Here is an 18699-nt window from a genome sequence, read left to right on the forward strand (position 1 = left end):
ATTATTTAAAGGAAAAAAAAATCATTTTTTAAATGGGAACATTTGTTCACTGTATTTCTGTTCTTTCTTTTTGTATTGTGGAGTAGGAGTATACCATGCTGAAATTTAAAATTTGGCGCCCTAATGTAATTTTGTCTGATTGTATTGCATACTACTTAGGGCAAGAATATTCTTCTCTGTGTGTTGAGCTTTGGTGATGGGGGAGAAGAAATCCAGTGAAAACCCTATTTGTGTGGTTTCCAATGTAGTAAAAGTAAAGAAATTGTAGTTATTTTATTGGAAAATAATCTTATAACTCTGGAGGTTAAAGAGTTTGACAATTTTAGTATTTGAGAGGCAAAAAAAATTCTTCAAAGTAACACGAGGTTACCCATTACTTCCTTTTGTTTTACTATATAGTGAGCACTTTGTTCTTATGTTAAACATGGCAGTGATTATACACTTGGTATTTGTGCCTTAGAACTAATGGAAAGTAAATTAATTATAATGGAAATATTCCATAAAAATTGCATATTAATACTGACTAAAGAAAATTAAAACAAGAAAAAATAAACTGTATAATATAAATTTTTTTAAAGAAACTATGGAAACAACATTTACAATGTATTTAAAAATCATTATAATTTTAAAATAAGTAAAGATCAATTTCCATTAGGTTGAGAACAAAGTATTTGTAAATAATGACAAGAGGATGTTTAAGTGAAGCAATGTTTTACATATTGGAAATAATCCTAATAAATAATATAAAAATGTAAATTGGCATATTACTAGAGTTATTAAATAAAAATTAAGTTGCTTTGTAGTAAGTGGAAATGATGTAATAGATACCAGCTATTAAACAAATATTGGTTAGCTCATACTTCTCAGGGACAGTTTTCTGCCTTTTATGTCACACTCTGTCTTTATTATATGCCTGGATCATATAACTGACTGATAAAAAACACTTTACTGTATTTCTCCACTACATTAACTCAATTACTGTTCTTGTTCTCACAGCACCTGTTTGTTAGAGATGAGCTCAAGCAGTTCAGCAGAAGTCAGGTTCCTTGGAACATCTGTGTGTTTGCAGGCACACGACTGGGTTGGTTTGGTACTCATGCCAAGAGCAGACCCAAAGTCTGATCCAGCCAGGAGGTGCTTCTGTGGCAATTGGCCCAAAAAAGCTGCAGAAGCAGCTTAATCTTGCACAAGAGGAAGAAGCTGTGCTCTGTTTTTGAAGAATTAGCCAGTGGCTTGGGTTGCTTCTTTTTTTCTGTTGGATATTTCATGGTTGCAACCTACTCCACACTGAGCCCTGGCTTCTGTGTAGTTTGCTATCACATATTAAGCCTGTGAAGGTTAAAAAAAAAAAAAAATCAAAGTTTTATTTAGCATACTCAATTTTGTCCCAACACAACTGTAGAGGATATTTCTTATCTAGCTCTGTGATATTCAGGCAGGAAGAGCTTTAAGGGGAAGATAGAAAGATATGATTTCTGATTGTTCCCATATGGTAAGAGGAAAAGGGCATAATTATGTGAAATCAGTTTCTCCTCTTTCTTGCTCTAAAAACAGTTGAGGAGTGAGACACTTCCCTGGGACAGCCCTGAATGGAGAGAGGAAGGATTTTCAGGCCAAAATACTTGCAAGCCTTGAGTCTCAGAGAGGACAGGCAGAACTCTTCCTGCCCTCTTAGCTGAGTTGTTGATGTGAGCAGTGGGCAGAGGGGCTGTGCTGCCTCCCAGCTCCCAAAAACTCTGGGAGCAGAGGCAGGGTGTCTGTGCACAGCAGTGCCTGGCAGGCAGCTGGGGGCCCTGCCCACTCTGGGAGCCAGCTATAAAATAACAGCTTCTCATGTAGCTGAGAAGGCTATAACACAAAAAGATTGGAGATGCTCAGTTTTTGTGAAAAGGAAACCATCAGAGTATCTCAGACCTATCATGTGCCATATGCAGCTGCTTCTAGAGTTGTCATTTTGCCCCACTGGAGGCAGCAACTTCTGATCCCTTCATTCAAGGAGCTGAACATCTCCTTTATGTTCCTAAGCACTTTCAACCCCCCTGAAACACAGTAAGTGCTGTGGGTTCTACATTGCGTACCTTGAACTTTGGACTGTGCAGAAACACTTAAGTGTAAGACATTAAAATTTCTTATGTCCTGCCTTTGACAGGGGACACGTTATGTAGGAGCTGGTTTCAGATTCTCTAGCACCTCTTTGCACTCTGCATTAGCCCTCAGAAGCCACTGCAGATAAGACCAGTTTGGGTTTGTGCTGTTATTAGATGCTCAGGTATATTCCCAGTATGACAGACAAAATTAAATCCCTTGAGTAAAGAAAAAAGGATAATGTGTATGAGCAAAGGAAAGATGGTTCAGATTGTGCTAAACAGAAGGAATCTAAGAAAGAGATGAATAGGAAGGAAAAACTTGGCAGGGCTGTATCCATTGACTGAGAGTCTGTTGCGATATGTGTGACACACATTGAGCATATATTAGATGTATTATATGCATTTACAGTGTTACTGCATTTTCCCTTGGAAATGTGACTAGCCAATTTTAAACCATGCTTAGATGAACTGATGAAATACAGTAAAAATGGTGCTGTTTTAAATGAATTCAATTCACATTTCCTTCCTAAAAAAAGACTGCCTGTTGCCATTCTCTGAAGGCGCTTGTAGTGGGATGAGCAATATGAATAATTAAGGAAAATGGGTATGTGTGCTCCAAGAGGAGACAATTTTGGTATTGAACATCCTTTATTCTTACATTTCTAAGATGAACTAAAAGGACTTTTCATTTCTCTAGATTCCTCCAGATTTCCCATCTTTAACATTGTACAGCATGCCTTTTCTCCTGTCTTAATGACATCCCAAACTTTTGTTGAAAATAATTGATTGAATTTAAATTTCCTTAAAAGTTTAAGAGGTAATGTTACAGTATAAATTTCCTACCAAACACTAAGTAGGGAAATATCCATTAGTGAAATTAACTACAGTTTCTAGGTAGCTAACAATGTGCAGTATACAGTAGGGCATGGCTAATGAACACTGCAGTGGGTGATATTTCATTATACAAATTAATGCTCACATTTTAATGGGAAAGTCACATAATGAATCTCAGCTTCAGTGACAGCAATTAGAGACACAGATTGTCCCCTTCTGGACAAGGCACTGTTTAGCAATAAGCAGCTGTGTAAAAAGTCTTCAGGTTTACAACGTATATATATGCTTTGGGGGAATTGTGTACAGTTTATATTAATGTACTGAATCTTCCCTGCAAAGTAACAGCCATATTTATCTCTCTGCATTTTAACTAAGTAAAGACATGTAAAAAGACTAAATAAATATTGCAGATTAGATATAAATAAAGGAAAATATTCAGTTATAAAAGTTTATTAAAATTAAAATATTTTATAGTGATGGCGAATGCACAGATAAAAAATATTTAATAAAATTAGTAAAACCATCGAAATTCTGTCATTTTACAGGTAGTTTCATCTTATATAATAGAAAAAAATGACTAGTAAAGAAAAGTAGTAAAGAGGAGAAGTTAACTAGTATTTCTGACAAACAGATTAATTGTGTGGTGAAACATGTGCAGGATCCAAAAATAATCCTACAGAACCTTTGATATTCCATTTGGTTTAAAAAGTGTGAAGTGAATGATTAGAATGATAAAAGAAATTACTGTGTAAGAATAGGCATAATAATGAACTAATTAAACCATACAGCAATTCATTTCTAAAATATCTACTGCACAATGGATAAAATAGGTTATCAATAACTGTTTCAATGGTAAAATAAAAAATGCTGGAAAATGTTTTCAATATTTTCATTAAGTAGTATTTTCTGGAATTATAAGATGTTTGATTTCATTTGCTTTGCATGAAAGCAAACTGTAGCTTGTTAAGAAATGTGTGGGGTCGAATTGCAACTCACATTGTCCCCAAGTGACTGTCACAGCCCCACTGCAAATGGGGCTGCCAAGTGTTTGGGGTTCTTGCCCTGCTGCAAAGCTGTCACTGTGCTGAGGAGCAGCACCACGAGGAGCAGAAAGGCACAATCCACAGACAACTCCTAAAATCTTATTTAAAGATTTAAATAAGAGGGATAAGATTTAAAGGGAGAGGGGAGCATTCAGTGGGGAAAGGGAGTGTGGGGTGCTGGACAGATTGTTAAGAAGCCGTATGTTAAAGATGAAAAATTAATAAAGAAGCTCGTAGCATTAAGTTTAAACAAATAATAGTAAAGAAATTTGGTAAGGGAAACTAAAAGCAATAGTAAAAACATGTATGTGTCTATGGGGGTTATGGAAAATGGAATAAAATTCCATAGATCTGCAGGCCAAACAATTGCTATCTTGCTAATACTGGACAAGAATGGATAAGAAATTAGCAACCATGGTATAGAAGACTAAATATTCCTCTCCTCTGTTTTCAGAAAGAAACATGATGGTTTTCATGAGCATTTTCCAACGACACAGTTATGCTCCCATTAAGTAATGAGGCTGTTATGCTGTAGCCCACTGCATTTTGATATTTTTTAGAGTGAATGAGACTGGATAACTTTTTGATGAAATCTTTAAAACCCTGGCTGAAGAGTTCTCCAAATCATTTAAGTTCATTGAAAAAAATAACCAAAAATTGCCTTGGAACATGGAGTAAGATCCAGAGCACTTGTAGCGGTATTCTTGTATTTCCCAAAAGAAAGAATAATAAGACCTTGAAATTAGGACTATTGTGAAAAAAGTTTGGGGTGAAATTAGAGAATGAACTAGTTAGCTAATTGAAAACTGGTAGCATATTTATTTCAATTTTTTTTAATGAAAGACAGTTTTATCAAGTTCCTTCTCATAAAAGTAGCCTTTTCTATGTGAAAATTCCCCCAGCAAGAACTCAAAAACAACAACAAAACAACCACCAAAAAAAAAAATAAAATCCCCCCCCAAAATCATTATACAGAGATTAAATGGCACATAAACTCTCAGTTCCACAGCAGTGCTTTCAGCTCCATCTATTTGGTATTTCATCATTATTTGGAAGACTATATAAAAATCACTGTTGATAAAATTTACCAATGGCACAAAAATGGTAAGATGCTAAAAATCATGGGGAGGCACTGATTAGTCACTTAGTCAAGTGGGCTCTTTTCAACAATATGAATTTTAAATCAGCAACATGTAAAGGAAAAAATACTAGAGGCGGTGATGAACTGGGCCTGGGACTGTGGTAGAGAAGCAACAGAATATGAGATGTTAGTTGATTGCTAAATCTATGGATGTAAACACAGTCATGGACTGTATAAAATTGCTATCAAGTTGAAATTTCATCAAAGCTTTAGTGGGTACCCATAATTTAAAAGGACACTGAAAAATTGGGAAGGATGTTCCACTCAAGGATGAGAGAAAGTGAAGAAGTGATTGTTTTTCTGTCTGCAAATACCTTCCTTAGGAAATAGACTTTTTAATTAAAAAAAATCTGTTCAATCTAACAGGGAAAAATGTAGCAATGTTCAGTAGTAGGAAGCAAACACTGGACAAATCCAAGCTAGAAATAAGGCACACGTTTTGAGCAGTAAAAATACTTAATCAGTCCAACAGTTTACCTAGGGAAATGTTGGAGTCTTATTCACTGCCATTGTTGAAACATAATTTGTTCAAACTAAAGCAAGTAAGTTTTGTTTCAAAATGTATTTCAAAATGCTCTGATGCTGGAATTATCGCGTGAGGATCTTTGGCTTGTGTTGTAGAACAGATAAGACTAGATGATCATAATTGTCCCTTCTGGCCTTAAAATCTGTAAATCTAGTTATAATCTGGCTGTGGTCTCCTTGCACAGCCCATAGCAGATGGTTCCCCTGACCAATAGGGTCAGATTGTGCTCTGAGCAGGACTGGGGAGCTCCTGCATAGGTCATACAGCTGGGTGGTTTATAAACCTGCTACAAAAATAGACCTGTTTCTTCTGGGCAACATGTCTGTTTCCAGTTATCTACCAAGATTTTGTGCAGATTTTACAAGCAGCATTGAAATTTTATTGTTTTACTTTATCCTGATATAAAATAGTTCCTCTGAGATATCTTGTGTCTTGTAAACCATAACAGTAGGTAGATCAAAACTGTGATTATGCTGCCCAGATAACGTACTCCCTATAAGATTATTTGGACATACTGGAATATTCTCTCATCCTACTTTATTGTGAAAAAGTTTGCAGGCATGCAGACTGGGCCAGAGAATTAGCAAATTCAGGGTGGCCATTGCCTTAGTGAACAATGAAAAATGACTCTTGGATATGAAATGCAGAAAATTATTTTGAAAAAGTCATGTTCCCTCACTCCTACATGGCAACATTAATTTATGTGAGCTGATATTAAGTGTTAAATAACTCATCCAGACACTGCTCTTGGCAATAATACCAGGGTAGTCATTACACTAGGATGAATTCTCTGAAACCTTTCCTCAAAGTATGAGACATAAACAGGTTGTCTTCTAACAAGAATCATAGCATACCTCCCTTGTCCCCTGCAGTGTTCTTTGGACATGTACTACTGCATTTGCTGATAGAATCCTGAAAATTAGTGGTCCTTTGGGTTTTCCATTGAAACTGGCTTGGTTTGAGGTTAGACTGGGATTTTTCCTACAGCAGCTTATAACTCTGTTTTTTCATTTGTACAGGGTCTTATACAGGGTGTAGCTGGTTATTAATTTGAATAGATGAAGTAGCATCTAAATAACTGTACAATAACTGAATTTAGGAAATACTGACAGACTAAATTAAAAAGATTCAAAGATGATTGACTCCATCCTACTCCCTTCTCCCAGTGCCTGCCCTTGAAATAGCAGCATTTAAGACTGCTTTGAAATAAACTAACCACTGCCAGAATTTGGATCTGGCAGAGAACAGCGAGATTTGAATGGCTCCCTTTGAACAATGCTGTTTGGCCAGTCCTGTATGGCAAAGGTGGCACAGTGTGTTGCTCCATGTTGAGTTCAATTTCAGACCTTCAGCTTTAGATCTCATTTCTAGCCATGTGAGGGGTGGGAGCACCACAGAGGCAGCACACCAAAGCTGGGAGAGATTTGAACTTTTTATCACACTGTCTCAGTCAGTGTCTTCTTTCAGTCCAATGCTCATGGCATTGGTGGCGAGCTGTGTGCAGATCTCTTCTGCTGAAAGGAAGCTCGCTCTGTGGAGATGCCTTAGAGCAGAAAATGGAATGACTTCAAGGCTTAGCAATTCAGAATAAGAGTATGTTGTGCCCAGGGCTTTAGACTGAAGGTATTTCAGAAGTACAAAACAGAACTAGCATTTTTTATAGTTAACATTTTAAACTTATTTTTACCTATTCTCACATATGCATACTGCTTTAAGGGGTTTCTGCATGTTTTTAACAACATCACTAGAGACTATATTACAAATTTATCCTTCTCCCTGCAATAGTTCTCCAGCAGTTGATGTAGTGCCTGCAATGCTGGGGCACACTTTTTGATGGTGCCACTTACATGCAATGCAAACACACTGAACTGTCGTTAGGATACAAGGAAGTGCTCAATATAATTGTGTTAAAGTTTTACATAAAGGCATAGGGGATGCTGAGAAAGAGCTTTCAATTAAGTGGAGTGAAAATTCAAAAGTGAGAACATTCAACCCTGTAGATTCAGGCACTTTTCACCAGTCTCATTATGTCTTAGGCAACACCTGAAGTACTTAAGATGTGCCAGAAGTCACTCGAGATGCTGACAGTAACTGGTGGGACAAACATCAGAACTGAAAGAGGCTCCAAAAATATTACAGTGATGCTGTAAACCCAGCTGTAAACAAATAGACAGCCAGTGTCTTCTGTCCTCTTGTCCCTGCTCTCAAAGGCCTGTGATGAGTGTGTGCATGCTCAGGTGCCCACCTGGGACCAGGGAAACCCAGACAGGTGTGTTCTGTCTCATGTTTGTGGCTCAGTAGGAACTGTTTGCTTTTGTACAACTCCCACTAAACACAACCCCTGCTCCTCGTTGGTGAAGCACCAGAGCTTAATTGGGTCATTGAGAAAGACTCAGAAATTTCATTGAAATGTTTAAAGCTGATTTCTTCTCTTAAGCTGTGTGGACCGAGGCCTAAAGCATGAACCATGCTAATTACTACCTCTCCCTCTGCTGAGCACCTCTTGTTTGAGGCTCTGCGTTTTTCTCCTCTAAAAAGGTCGATTGATGTGGTTTGATATAAAGCTCTCACGTCTCACCGTTTAGCTTTAGGATTACATTATGGATTTAGAATTTCCGCTGCTGGTAAGGTGCTTCAGCCCTGGCTGGACTGCAGCACGGATCCAGCCCCAGTTCCTGTCAGTGAGCTCTCGTGCAGCCCTCCATGGCCATGGAGTGTTCTGGGCTCGCCTCTCATTAGCAAATTCCTGCCATCACTGACAGGAGCAGCTTCCCAAGTATTTACAAGCCCTTCAATTGAGCCTCTAGCTTAAATAAAAGACGTTTGAAAGCTTTTCAATTTTGTTTTTAGCAGATTTTGAGGTTATTTGAAAGCGGATAACTTTCCAGCTGGTTTGGTAAACTACATAATATTATACAGCATTTTTACTGTGGAGGAAGTTTTCAAAACAAATTGTTTCCATTATACCATTTGGAGAGGTTTTTCTTTGTCTTTTGTATCACTTAGGAAAAAAAGCTACCTAGAAATAACAGTTTTTTCTTCTTGCAGAACTCCCTCATAGAAACAATTGCCAGTATTGACAGCTTGCAGGTCTTTCAGATTTCTGTCACTTTTAGAGAGGATTTCCATACTTTTTCTTTTAAAAGAATTCTGCATTGCTAACAATGTTCTGCAAAAATTTAGAGATACCTTTGCTTAGACGTACATTCTTTTCAGATATGTCTTTATGACTATATGTGAATATTTATTATATGTGTAAAATCTTCTGCCTCTTTGAAAGTATAGGAAGAACAATAAAAGTTTAGTGTGGGCTTCAAATATTTGCTTAATTCATGGAAATCATCTTATATGTTTTAAAACTCTATTCAAGCCAAACCTAGAAAAGTGCTTATGGTAGGTAAATTACACATTTTACTACTTGAGCCTTAGAAATGTCATTAGTACAAAATTAAAGGACTGCAAAAACCAGTAGATAATACTAATTTCAAATACAGAAACTAAATATATTTTGTACTTTTTATTACTCAATTTCTTTTTTACAGACTACTTTTTATTTTAACTATATGTTCTTATATGCTGCAATCATTATGTACTGTAATGATATTAATATTTTATAGAATCTGTATTTATAGTTCTTTATTTAGAAACAATGCAGTAGGTCTGCAGATCTTTGAATCCTTCTGGAATGGTGCCCTCCAAATAATGATAAATTACTTGTGCAGTATGCCATTTGCTAATTATATCCATGATTTACTGCAGAGCAAGACTTAAATCATTCATTTCAGTCTTGCGTAACAGTGCCATAAAATTTTTAGGTTTAAAAATGGTTTCCATGTGTATAATTTAAACAAATTTTAGAGCAATTGTATACACAAAATATTGCAACCATCCATTTGTTACATTCTTTGTCTCCCTTTTTTTAAAACTTGTACTTTTAATGATTACTGTGGTTAAAATTGTTATGCTTCATTTTCATAATCATAGCTTTTAATTCTACAACAGTTTTCTACATGTTAGATTAAGAAAAGGATGGCTAATTGTGTGTAGATACCATGTCATTCCTGAATAGCCCCACATTCTAGAAACCCCTTTTAAAAATACTCAGTTTAAGAATTAGTCTTCAACTAAAGGTGTTTCTTTTTAAGAAATGAATTATTAGTACCAAGATCATGTTTTTAAGCAGCTAATGCTGATTTTTTAATTTCTCCACTCATCCGTAGCCCGAAGTACAGTTAACTGTCTTTATGTTTTCCTCTTTGTCCACACCTATAGGTGAGAAGCCTTACAAGTGTCCACATTGTGACTATGCTGGTACTCAGTCTGCATCCCTCAAATACCACCTGGAACGACACCATCGGGAGCGACAGAACGGAGCAGGACCGCTCTCTGGGCAGAGTGCAGGTCAGGAACACAAGGATGAGGCACCAAGTAAAAGTTCTGTGTTTATTAGACCAGACATACTGAGAGGAGCCTTCAAGGGACTTCCTGGTATCGACTTCCGAAGTGGCATGGTCTCACAGCAGTGGACGTCAGGAATGCTGTCTTCTGGAGATCAGCAAGGACAAGCAGTTGGCATGTCATCTGAAGGATCTTCGGAAAATATGAAGGGTTCAGACATACCTTCCAAAGGAACACACTTCTCTGAACTCGGCCGTGCTTACCAGAACATGGTCGGGAACGGTGTGAACTTTCAAGGGTCTTTGCAAGCTTTCATGGACAGCTTTGTCCTAAGTTCTTTGAAGAAAGAAAAAGAAATGAAGGATAAAGCTCTCTCAGATCCACTTTCAGCAAAAGCTCTGGGCTCAGACGGTGGTGAGGAGAAGATAAGTAGCAAGTCCTCACAGCGGAAAACAGAAAAGTCGCAATACGAACCTCTGGACTTGTCGGTAAGGCCCGATGCAGCCTCCCTGCCAGGTTCCTCTGTCACTGTACAAGACAACATTGCTTGGCATGGCTGCTTATTTTGTTCCTTTACAACTTCATCCATGGAGCTAATGGCTCTGCACCTCCAAGCCAATCACCTGGGCAAGGCTAAACGTAAAGACATCATAGGCAACAGCAAAGAGCAGTCTAGAGAAGTTTCAGCCTCGGTGAACAAAGTGAGCTTGCTCCCCTCCTCTGTGCAGCCCGGCAAGGAGGCAGGAGTTTCAAACATGCTGAGCCAGCTGGACACAGCTTCTGAGAAAATGACCCAAGGACAAAATAAAGAGACTCTGGGAGAGCAAAAGAGCGCAGCCTGGCCCAGCCACATGGAATCCAGTTTTTGTAATTTTACAACAGACTTCTATAAGCAGTTCGGTGTTTATCCTGGTGTTATTGGCACGGGAACACAAAATTCTTGCACCAGTAATGAATCCGAAGTAAAAACACAATCTGAAGATGACCCAAATATTCTGCTCTCTGACTCTGTAAATAAAAGTGCTATTGATGACCTTTCTGACATAGCTTCATCTGAGGATATGGAATCTTCCAAGGAAGAAAACATTGAAGATGAGGACATTGACACAGAACCAGATATTATGAATAAGCAGATGTCTGCCCTAAATAAAGAAAGCAGCGAAGGAAGCGACAATATACAAAGTGCAGTCACCTCACAACCCACACAAGGGCTTGTATCACCACTGCCACAAGCTTCAGAAAAGCAGTGGCACAGTCAGAATCTTCTCTCCTCACACGAAACTGCACAAGAAGTGATGAAACCCGAACAAGTTCAGGGTCCGCAGGTCCTGGAGAAGCAGATGAACATGTTGTCAGTCCTAAGAGCTTACAGCTCTGATGGCTTAGCAGCCTTTAATGGACTTGCAAGTAGCACAGCAACTAGTGGATGTATCAAGAGACCTGACTTGTGTGGTAAGTTTTAGACCTTCTTTTAGACCATTTCAGAAAACACTTGTGCAGAATCATGAAGCTGCTCTTTAAATATACTTAGTCATGTTTGTTAGTAATACATTTTTTTAAATGTTAAACCCCGTGGGCCAAATTCTTGTCCTATATGTGGTCTACTCCATTGAAATCAGCAGTGCTGCATGCATACTTAAACAGGATTTTAGAAAGAACCTGCTTTTTAAACTAGAGTAGCAGCAATATAGACTATCTGTGCTAGTGGTATTGGAAGGGGATACTTACTGCTTTAGCATACTCAAAGGAGGAAAAAGTTTTAAAAAATATACATGGTAACTTGCAAACTTTTCAGTATTTTGTTCTACAAACCCATGAAAAACACTGGATGCTTTGCCAAGCAAACGTTGCTTTCTCTCCTTCCCCCCCCCGTCCTGCCCCCTTTCTTTCTTTGGATTGAGGTGTGTTCAGTTACCACAACATTAATGAAATCAAAGACCAAGTGCATGGAATGTGTCTACCTGTGTTGAAAGATTTTATTTTTTCTTTCTTTTATTTTCTTTCCCTCATTTTTTTTTAATTATAATTTTCTGGTTTGGTTCAAAGGCACACATGCAGTACTTGCCCTTGACCATTTTCACTACTCTAACTAGCAGTTGTGTAAAATGTGATTTGCCTAATTTAGAGCATGCCTCCTGGTAATTAAAATAACACTCTAAACAAATAAAAACACCTTTTACCCTTTCTAGTCTCTGATTTACAAAACTGCAGTTTTACTCCCTCATATCACACACCTCATATTTATAAGAATTAAAGTTAAATCTATTTGGAACAAATGAGCTTGAGGATTTTGTTTTTATTATTTACCTCCTATTTTGTCAGCATAGTGTTTGTTTGGAAGAGCTTTTAGAGTGTAAATCCTTTGAAAAACAGTATCACTTTAAAAAGCAGAGTCAGCAAAGGACACAAAAACTTCAGTAATGTTAATTTCACTTAACCTTCAAACTAATCAGAAAACTCATTGTCAGAGCTGAACATACATAATAAAATGCATTCAAGTTAAAAAAAAAAAAAGAAAAAGAAAAAGAAAATAAAACATTATCAACAGTTTTCAAGCCTGACAATTTAAAATGAAACCCTCAATCTGCAAGCATTTAAGAGTGGTTCCCCTGGTTAACCTAAGGTTCGGGGGAGCTTTGACTTTTCTGGCCGTGTCGATGCTCAAAGCCCTCTCCAGGCCCCTCCCTGCTTTTCCATGTGTATTAGTTATCTGATAAAAAAAAGTCTGATACCTACACACAAATATTATCTCACTTGTATCCTTAGAGCATTGTGACTTCACAATATTGTCATTGTCTGCCCATATGTGTCATTTAACCAATGTCTGCCCAAGTATCCATGTGGCCTTACTTGTAAACTTCTGTGTCTCAGTGCACTAAGGAGCAATTTAAGTAGTTGGAAATATTTCCAGATTCTTCAAAATCAGCATTTACATTATTGAAAAGAGTTAATAGTTGATTTAATTTGCAGCAGGTAAAATCCTACTTGGATTTTTTTCCATTTGTGGAGTAAAATCAATTAACAATAAAAAAAAAATACAACAGAGAAATTACTGTCTAAACAAAGAAGTTAAAAAAATATAGAAAACTAAGATTAGCTGCTTTCTGCAAAATATCTTTATACTTTTTCATAGGCATAAGATTTTTAAAACAACAACAGAAAAAAACCCTCTAATATTATTATTGAAATGAGGTCATGTTACTTCCATTAGTTTTTTGTTTCATCTTCCAATCAATTCAACAGACATTTTATGATAGCTTGGGTTTATATGATTTTAAAGACCATATCCCTTTCACAAGCTCTGCCCAGTGATAATGGATTTGACTTGAAGTATGAAGGAAAAAAAGAAACAACAGAAGCTTCTCTGTTCTACTTTTTAAGCCATTTTTTAATCGAAAATGCAGTGGGAATCCTTCTGTCTCCCCCCTCCAAAAATAGTTTTTAAAATTCTTTTCTGTCATTCTATTGGTGCTTGCAGAACATAAGTATAAAGGTTGATTATTTAAATACATTTTTTATTTTTTCTCAATGTCATCCACAGAAAAGTGGATGAGCATGAACAAACCCCATGTCAGTAGCTCTTTTTTTTTGTTTGTTTGTTTGATTGGCTTGGACACCACCCACTTGAAAGTAGTGGTTTTGGGGGGAGTTTTCATTTTCTCAGTGACATTTTATACTGTGAAATCACACTCCATCTGTGCATGTTAGTGTGGGGAGTCCCACCTGATGTTTCTGCACTTGCAGATTAGCAATCAGGAGCCCTGTTCATTTATTAGCCTTCCTTCCTTTCCTCCTGCACGAAGCCCATGACCAAAGTCATGGTTCTCTTTGTCTATCCCACTGCCTGGGAGATGAGAAAACTTGAGACACACCTCCAGCATCTGATTTCAGGGCATGATTCTTATGTTCCTTTTGTGTTTGGGGAGACTCCATGCATTTGTGTTTCTTTTTACAGCCAGTGGTGTGTGTGTTGTTGACATCTCAAGAGAAAACATTGATGCATTTGATAACAGTCCTTGCACACTCAGAGAGCAAGGCATAGTGCTCTTTCCATAGTCAGAATACAGAGGAAATAAAACTGAAATAAAATCTTTCAGCTTCAGTAAGTTGAGTTTGCTTTTTTGGCTGGCCATGCTAATTGAGTTGAATTTCTGGCTGCCAAAAACAAGCTGGGGTGTTCAGCAATCCATGTGGATCATTTTTAGATGGCAGATTTTACCCTAAGATAGTAGGTCAGCTTTTAAGCAAAAATCTTGGCACAAAAATAGTTTTGCTTCTAGAGGAGAATACCACCAACTCACATTGTTGTTTCAGAAAGTCACTGCATATGTGGAAGCAGTCCTCAGTTTCCCTGTCATGGAGAATGAGAGAGATTGATGATGTACACATAATTCATTTATGCTCCTATCATGCTTCAGGCTGCAGAGATGAAAGACACAATTAGGAAAGAACCATAATTACTGCATAATAAAGAAATTTTCACGTCAAAATGCTACTGAGAAAAAAAATCACGAATTTTTTGTAATATTTCTCCTTATACAGCAGAATGAACAGAAAGAAAAAAAAGAGCATTGATAATTTTAGAGTTCCTCCTGAACTGTACTTGGTTTTGGAGTCTAAGGTGATTCTGCCTAGGAGTGGATCTTGTTAATGTTGCTGGCACTCAGTTCCTAAGAAGATGATAGGTCTTTCCTTGCTGATTGACAGCAAGTAGCCCAACAGAGAGACCCAAGGTCCATGGCTTGGTGGCTGTCTTGAGCATCTGTGTACTCTGCTTTCACAGCCCTTCCTGATTTGACAAGTTAAGCTTGGAGGTTCTAGATCTATTTTGTATTTACATTTTGAAAGATCTGTTTTCTTTTCCATTTATGCTCTTCTCTTTTTCTGCTCGTCTTCCCACATACATGTAGTTGCATCACAATAATGTTTACCTTCTGTTCCAATACCTTAATTTACTTTTGATTTGTGCACAAGGCCATTTATGACAAGACCCTATCCCATCTCTCTCTCCTGCCCTTTAAATTTCTCTGCTTTGTGACCAAGATAGTAAAATTTCCCTACTTGCATTTGCTACTTGGGAAGTACTTAGGCTTTCAAAGGAGAACTGATGGGCTACAGAACCACTAGCCAGATACAGTCCTGGGTGTTAGCTGGCTGCTTAATGGGTTAGTGCTGTTCAATCCACACTTAATGATGTCCAAAAGTATTAGTTCCATGTTGTCTCTAAATCTAATTTGCTTCCATTCATGCTTGCTTTCCTCTGCAATTAGTGCTGTTTTCTCCTGCACAGGCTCCACCCCATTATCACTTCTTTCACTGTATGAAAACAGGGCAGGGCCCCACCGATACATGGGAGCAGCTTTGGAGTTCTGATCCTGCAAAGGGCTGAGCACTTTCAGTTTCCTTTGCAGCAGAAATCTTTCAGCATTGCACAGAATTAATAAAATGTTCAGCATTGTAACTTTCTGAAATACCTTCCAAATGTGCAACTGCAGCGCAGACAAGAGGGCTGGGCAAGGGGAGATCAATTGTGGCAGATTATTACAGCTTTATTGTCACATAATTATAGTGCTTTACCCCAATATTTAAATAGTGAATTTAGTTATTGTAAATTGCTTATTGCCACAGGTGTCAAAACCAGAAAGATCATAATGCTAACCCCGTCAGATCTACCACCAACACATAAAACACGGAAAAAGGTTTTTAATTATTTGTGATGGCTTCACCTGAATCCTTATTGCAGAACTTTTAAATTACAAAATCCGTATTAAGAAGCAAAAGGCCTGATATATCCAAGCTCTAGGACAGCTCCAAGGCTGGAAGGTCATCCTACTGCAGCAAATTGTAGTACTGCCCATTTACAATATCATGTAACACACTTAAGGAACGCTTTGTCCTGATCTGCAGTTGGAGGAGTAACCAGAATATTCTTTTCTTTCAAGGCAGAATGAAATGATATGGAAGTTTTACAGCAGGCTTTTCTTTACCCCATTATCGTGCTTTTGAAGAGATTTCTTAGTTCCAGTTAGGAGGTCCAAGGCCAGCTTTGAGAGTACAAACTGTTCCTCTGAACAGGAGATCAGCACCTCGGCCCCCGCCTGGGTTTCAGACACACTTCTGGATGTCACAGTGCCATTTGCATGGCAATATCAAACCAAACTCATATGGCTTGCTTCCTTTTTTTAATTAACTGGGAATGCCAGTGATCCAGTGAAGTTTGTGTTGCTGGATAAAAGGGCTGGTCTGTGAATAGCATTGTATTTGCCAAATGGTTCGCTAGTCATTTCAGTACAAACAAATGGATGGTGTCTGTAAGTCTGCAAACACTGTTGACATTTAGCCTTGTTTATGTTACTTTCCTTTTGCTGCATATTTTTGGCTAGAAGAGATACTGTCTGAATCAACATTGACTTCCTAAGCAGAAGCTAAGGGCCCAGTCTTGCATCCCTCATTCCTGATGAGTAGCACTACTTACATGACTAAGGATTGCAGAATCAGGTCCTATGTTTATTTGACTTTAAATTTCATTGCTATTTTCATGTACTTTAATTTGATTGTATTTTGTTGTATCAGAAATCGGTCAGGTGACAAGTTCGGTATCACCATTTTGTTTACTGTTGAAAACTTTTAGTTCTTACCATTCTTCATACTGTGGTGTGACATTCCCATTCCATTTATGTTTCTGGAAATTAACCCCTAAAATATCTGATACAGCTAAGTGCTGAGTACCTCCTATTCCCACCGAGACTGGAGGCATTCAGTCCCTCCTAGCACCACATCTGAAAGGGGGATTGTGTTTGCAAAAGGAGGCCTTGGTATGTGCCTTGATTTCAGACATCAGTGGCCAGCCGCACCAAGGCAAATCCCTAGCACAGAAAGGCTTTTCTTTTCTTTGCAGAGACAAAATAATGATGTAAGCTTAGAGCCGTATGATTTTTGCTCTAAGTTTCATCTCCCAAACAATATATTCTTATTGTTTTTGTCATATCCAGGTCAAATTTAAATTATAATTTAGGATTAGGCAGAGGCATAGAGATGTTTCCAGGTCTTTCCAAAGTGAGACAATGCTCTGGTTTGTGTTTTGGTTCAGGAATACACATTCTTGTGTCTGAGGTATAGTATTTCCTATAACTACTCATAAACATGAGCAATTTAGACATTCTTGTAAGTCAAAACTAAGTGTACGATTAATACCTATTATGAGGCCAATTTTAAACAATTAATTTGACAGCAATTATAATTTTATGTTACAGGCTTTCAGGAATAAATAACCAAATTCATCTTTGTAATCTAAGGAACCTAGGATATCTTTATGCAGAGATGATCTTGTTATGCACAGTATTGCATATCTGGAATTTCTGAGTTTTGCTCCCACCTGTCTAGATGCCTGTAGTGCCAGGGATAAATAATTACCTGAGGCTTATTAATTGTATCAGCAAAGAAAAAAATATATACCTTAAGTGTAAGCATTAATATATGTATACACAATACATCCACAATATATAACAAACCATCATAATAGTACAAAAATAGAGGTCCTGAATATGTTCTGTTATTTATGTGTTTGGCAAGCTTAGGGAATGGACTTTAGTATGAGTGAAAATTCTCTTAACATTTTTAAGGTTATTTATTGTCATTTCTATTTGAGTTTTTAATGGTCCTGTATTTTGTAATGCTTTAGCAGGAAAAAATACTGTAGTTATCTTTTTTCATATTCTTTAAGCAATATTTCTAGCTTAATATATTGTGCCAGGTTTTCCAATATTAACCAAGAAAGACAGTAAAATTCAATGAACAGCACTCTGACATCCACAATTTAAAACCTGTGATTGAAGTGAAATGTGTAAACTTCTAGTGGGTTATCATGTGCTTTGGAATAGAGTATTGTTGGAAGTAATTAGAAAATATATTACGGTTTCCTGGTAATGAAGGTATGTAAGTTTTAATAATTGTTGCTTTCTGAATAAGTGTCAAACTATATCTTTAAATGTATATGGAGTTACAAGTTAGGTCACTTCTGAATGGAATGTAAAACAATACTAAAATGCTTCAATAACTTATCTCAGTGTTGCTAATAAAAAAAAAGCTGTTAACCATTAGTGCAGTTTTGAGTCATTTTGTTGATTAATTCAAGAAAACTCTGAGAAATTGTTGTATCTTTTGGTAGACCAAAGACCACTCATGCAATCCACAGTTGTTTGATGCTTTGAGAGAAAACCTCTACAAAGCTGCTTGTTGGCCTTGTGAATGATATGTATTAAAAATCCCATCTTTTAAGGCATTAGAACGGTGCCATGTACGGTTAGGCAGGTATATTGGGGGGGCAGTAGACTTGTTTCCTCTGTCACAGAAAATAACTTGGGCATGTGGGAGCTGTTTCTCCTCTGTCATCATTAAAATCCAGTAGAAATGTTTGTGGATGGCGCTGGGTTGAAAATGAGCAGTGTGGGTGGGTTAAGTGTGCAAATATCAGTGCTGGGGTGCTCGGCCAGGGTGAGCCAAATACAGGATTCTAGTGCTGCAGCTGGAAATGCAGACTTAGTGAGTGATGGGTGTGCAAGGTCTGTCCCAGTGGAGAAATACAATGATCATACAGAAAGAGTGATCCTTCTTGGGTAATCCTGCCCAGCCTTTCTGAAGTCACAGCTCCAATCCTGCTCACTTTGGTTT

The 18699-nt window shown here is 37.5% G+C and overlaps 1 protein-coding gene across 25 annotated transcripts in view; it reads left to right on the top strand.

The window, feature by feature from the left end:
• The window catches only part of ZNF536 (zinc finger protein 536), a 345246-nt gene that overhangs the window by 215301 nt on the left and 111246 nt on the right, over positions 1-18699 (top strand). For 24 of the 25 annotated variants that reach the window (XM_030282099.4, XM_072934376.1, XM_072934372.1 and 21 more), the window contains one exon: positions 9904-11481. In XM_030282099.4, the coding sequence (XP_030137959.3) occupies positions 9904-11481 (1578 nt within the window). Of the gene's footprint in view, positions 1-9903; positions 11482-15971; positions 18129-18699 lie in introns of those variants that run through there. The other variant, XM_072934385.1, reaches the window with a different exon arrangement.

The sequence above is a fragment of the Taeniopygia guttata genome, chromosome 11 (genome assembly GCF_048771995.1).
Source record: "Taeniopygia guttata chromosome 11, bTaeGut7.mat, whole genome shotgun sequence".
Taxonomy (NCBI): domain Eukaryota; kingdom Metazoa; phylum Chordata; class Aves; order Passeriformes; family Estrildidae; genus Taeniopygia; species Taeniopygia guttata.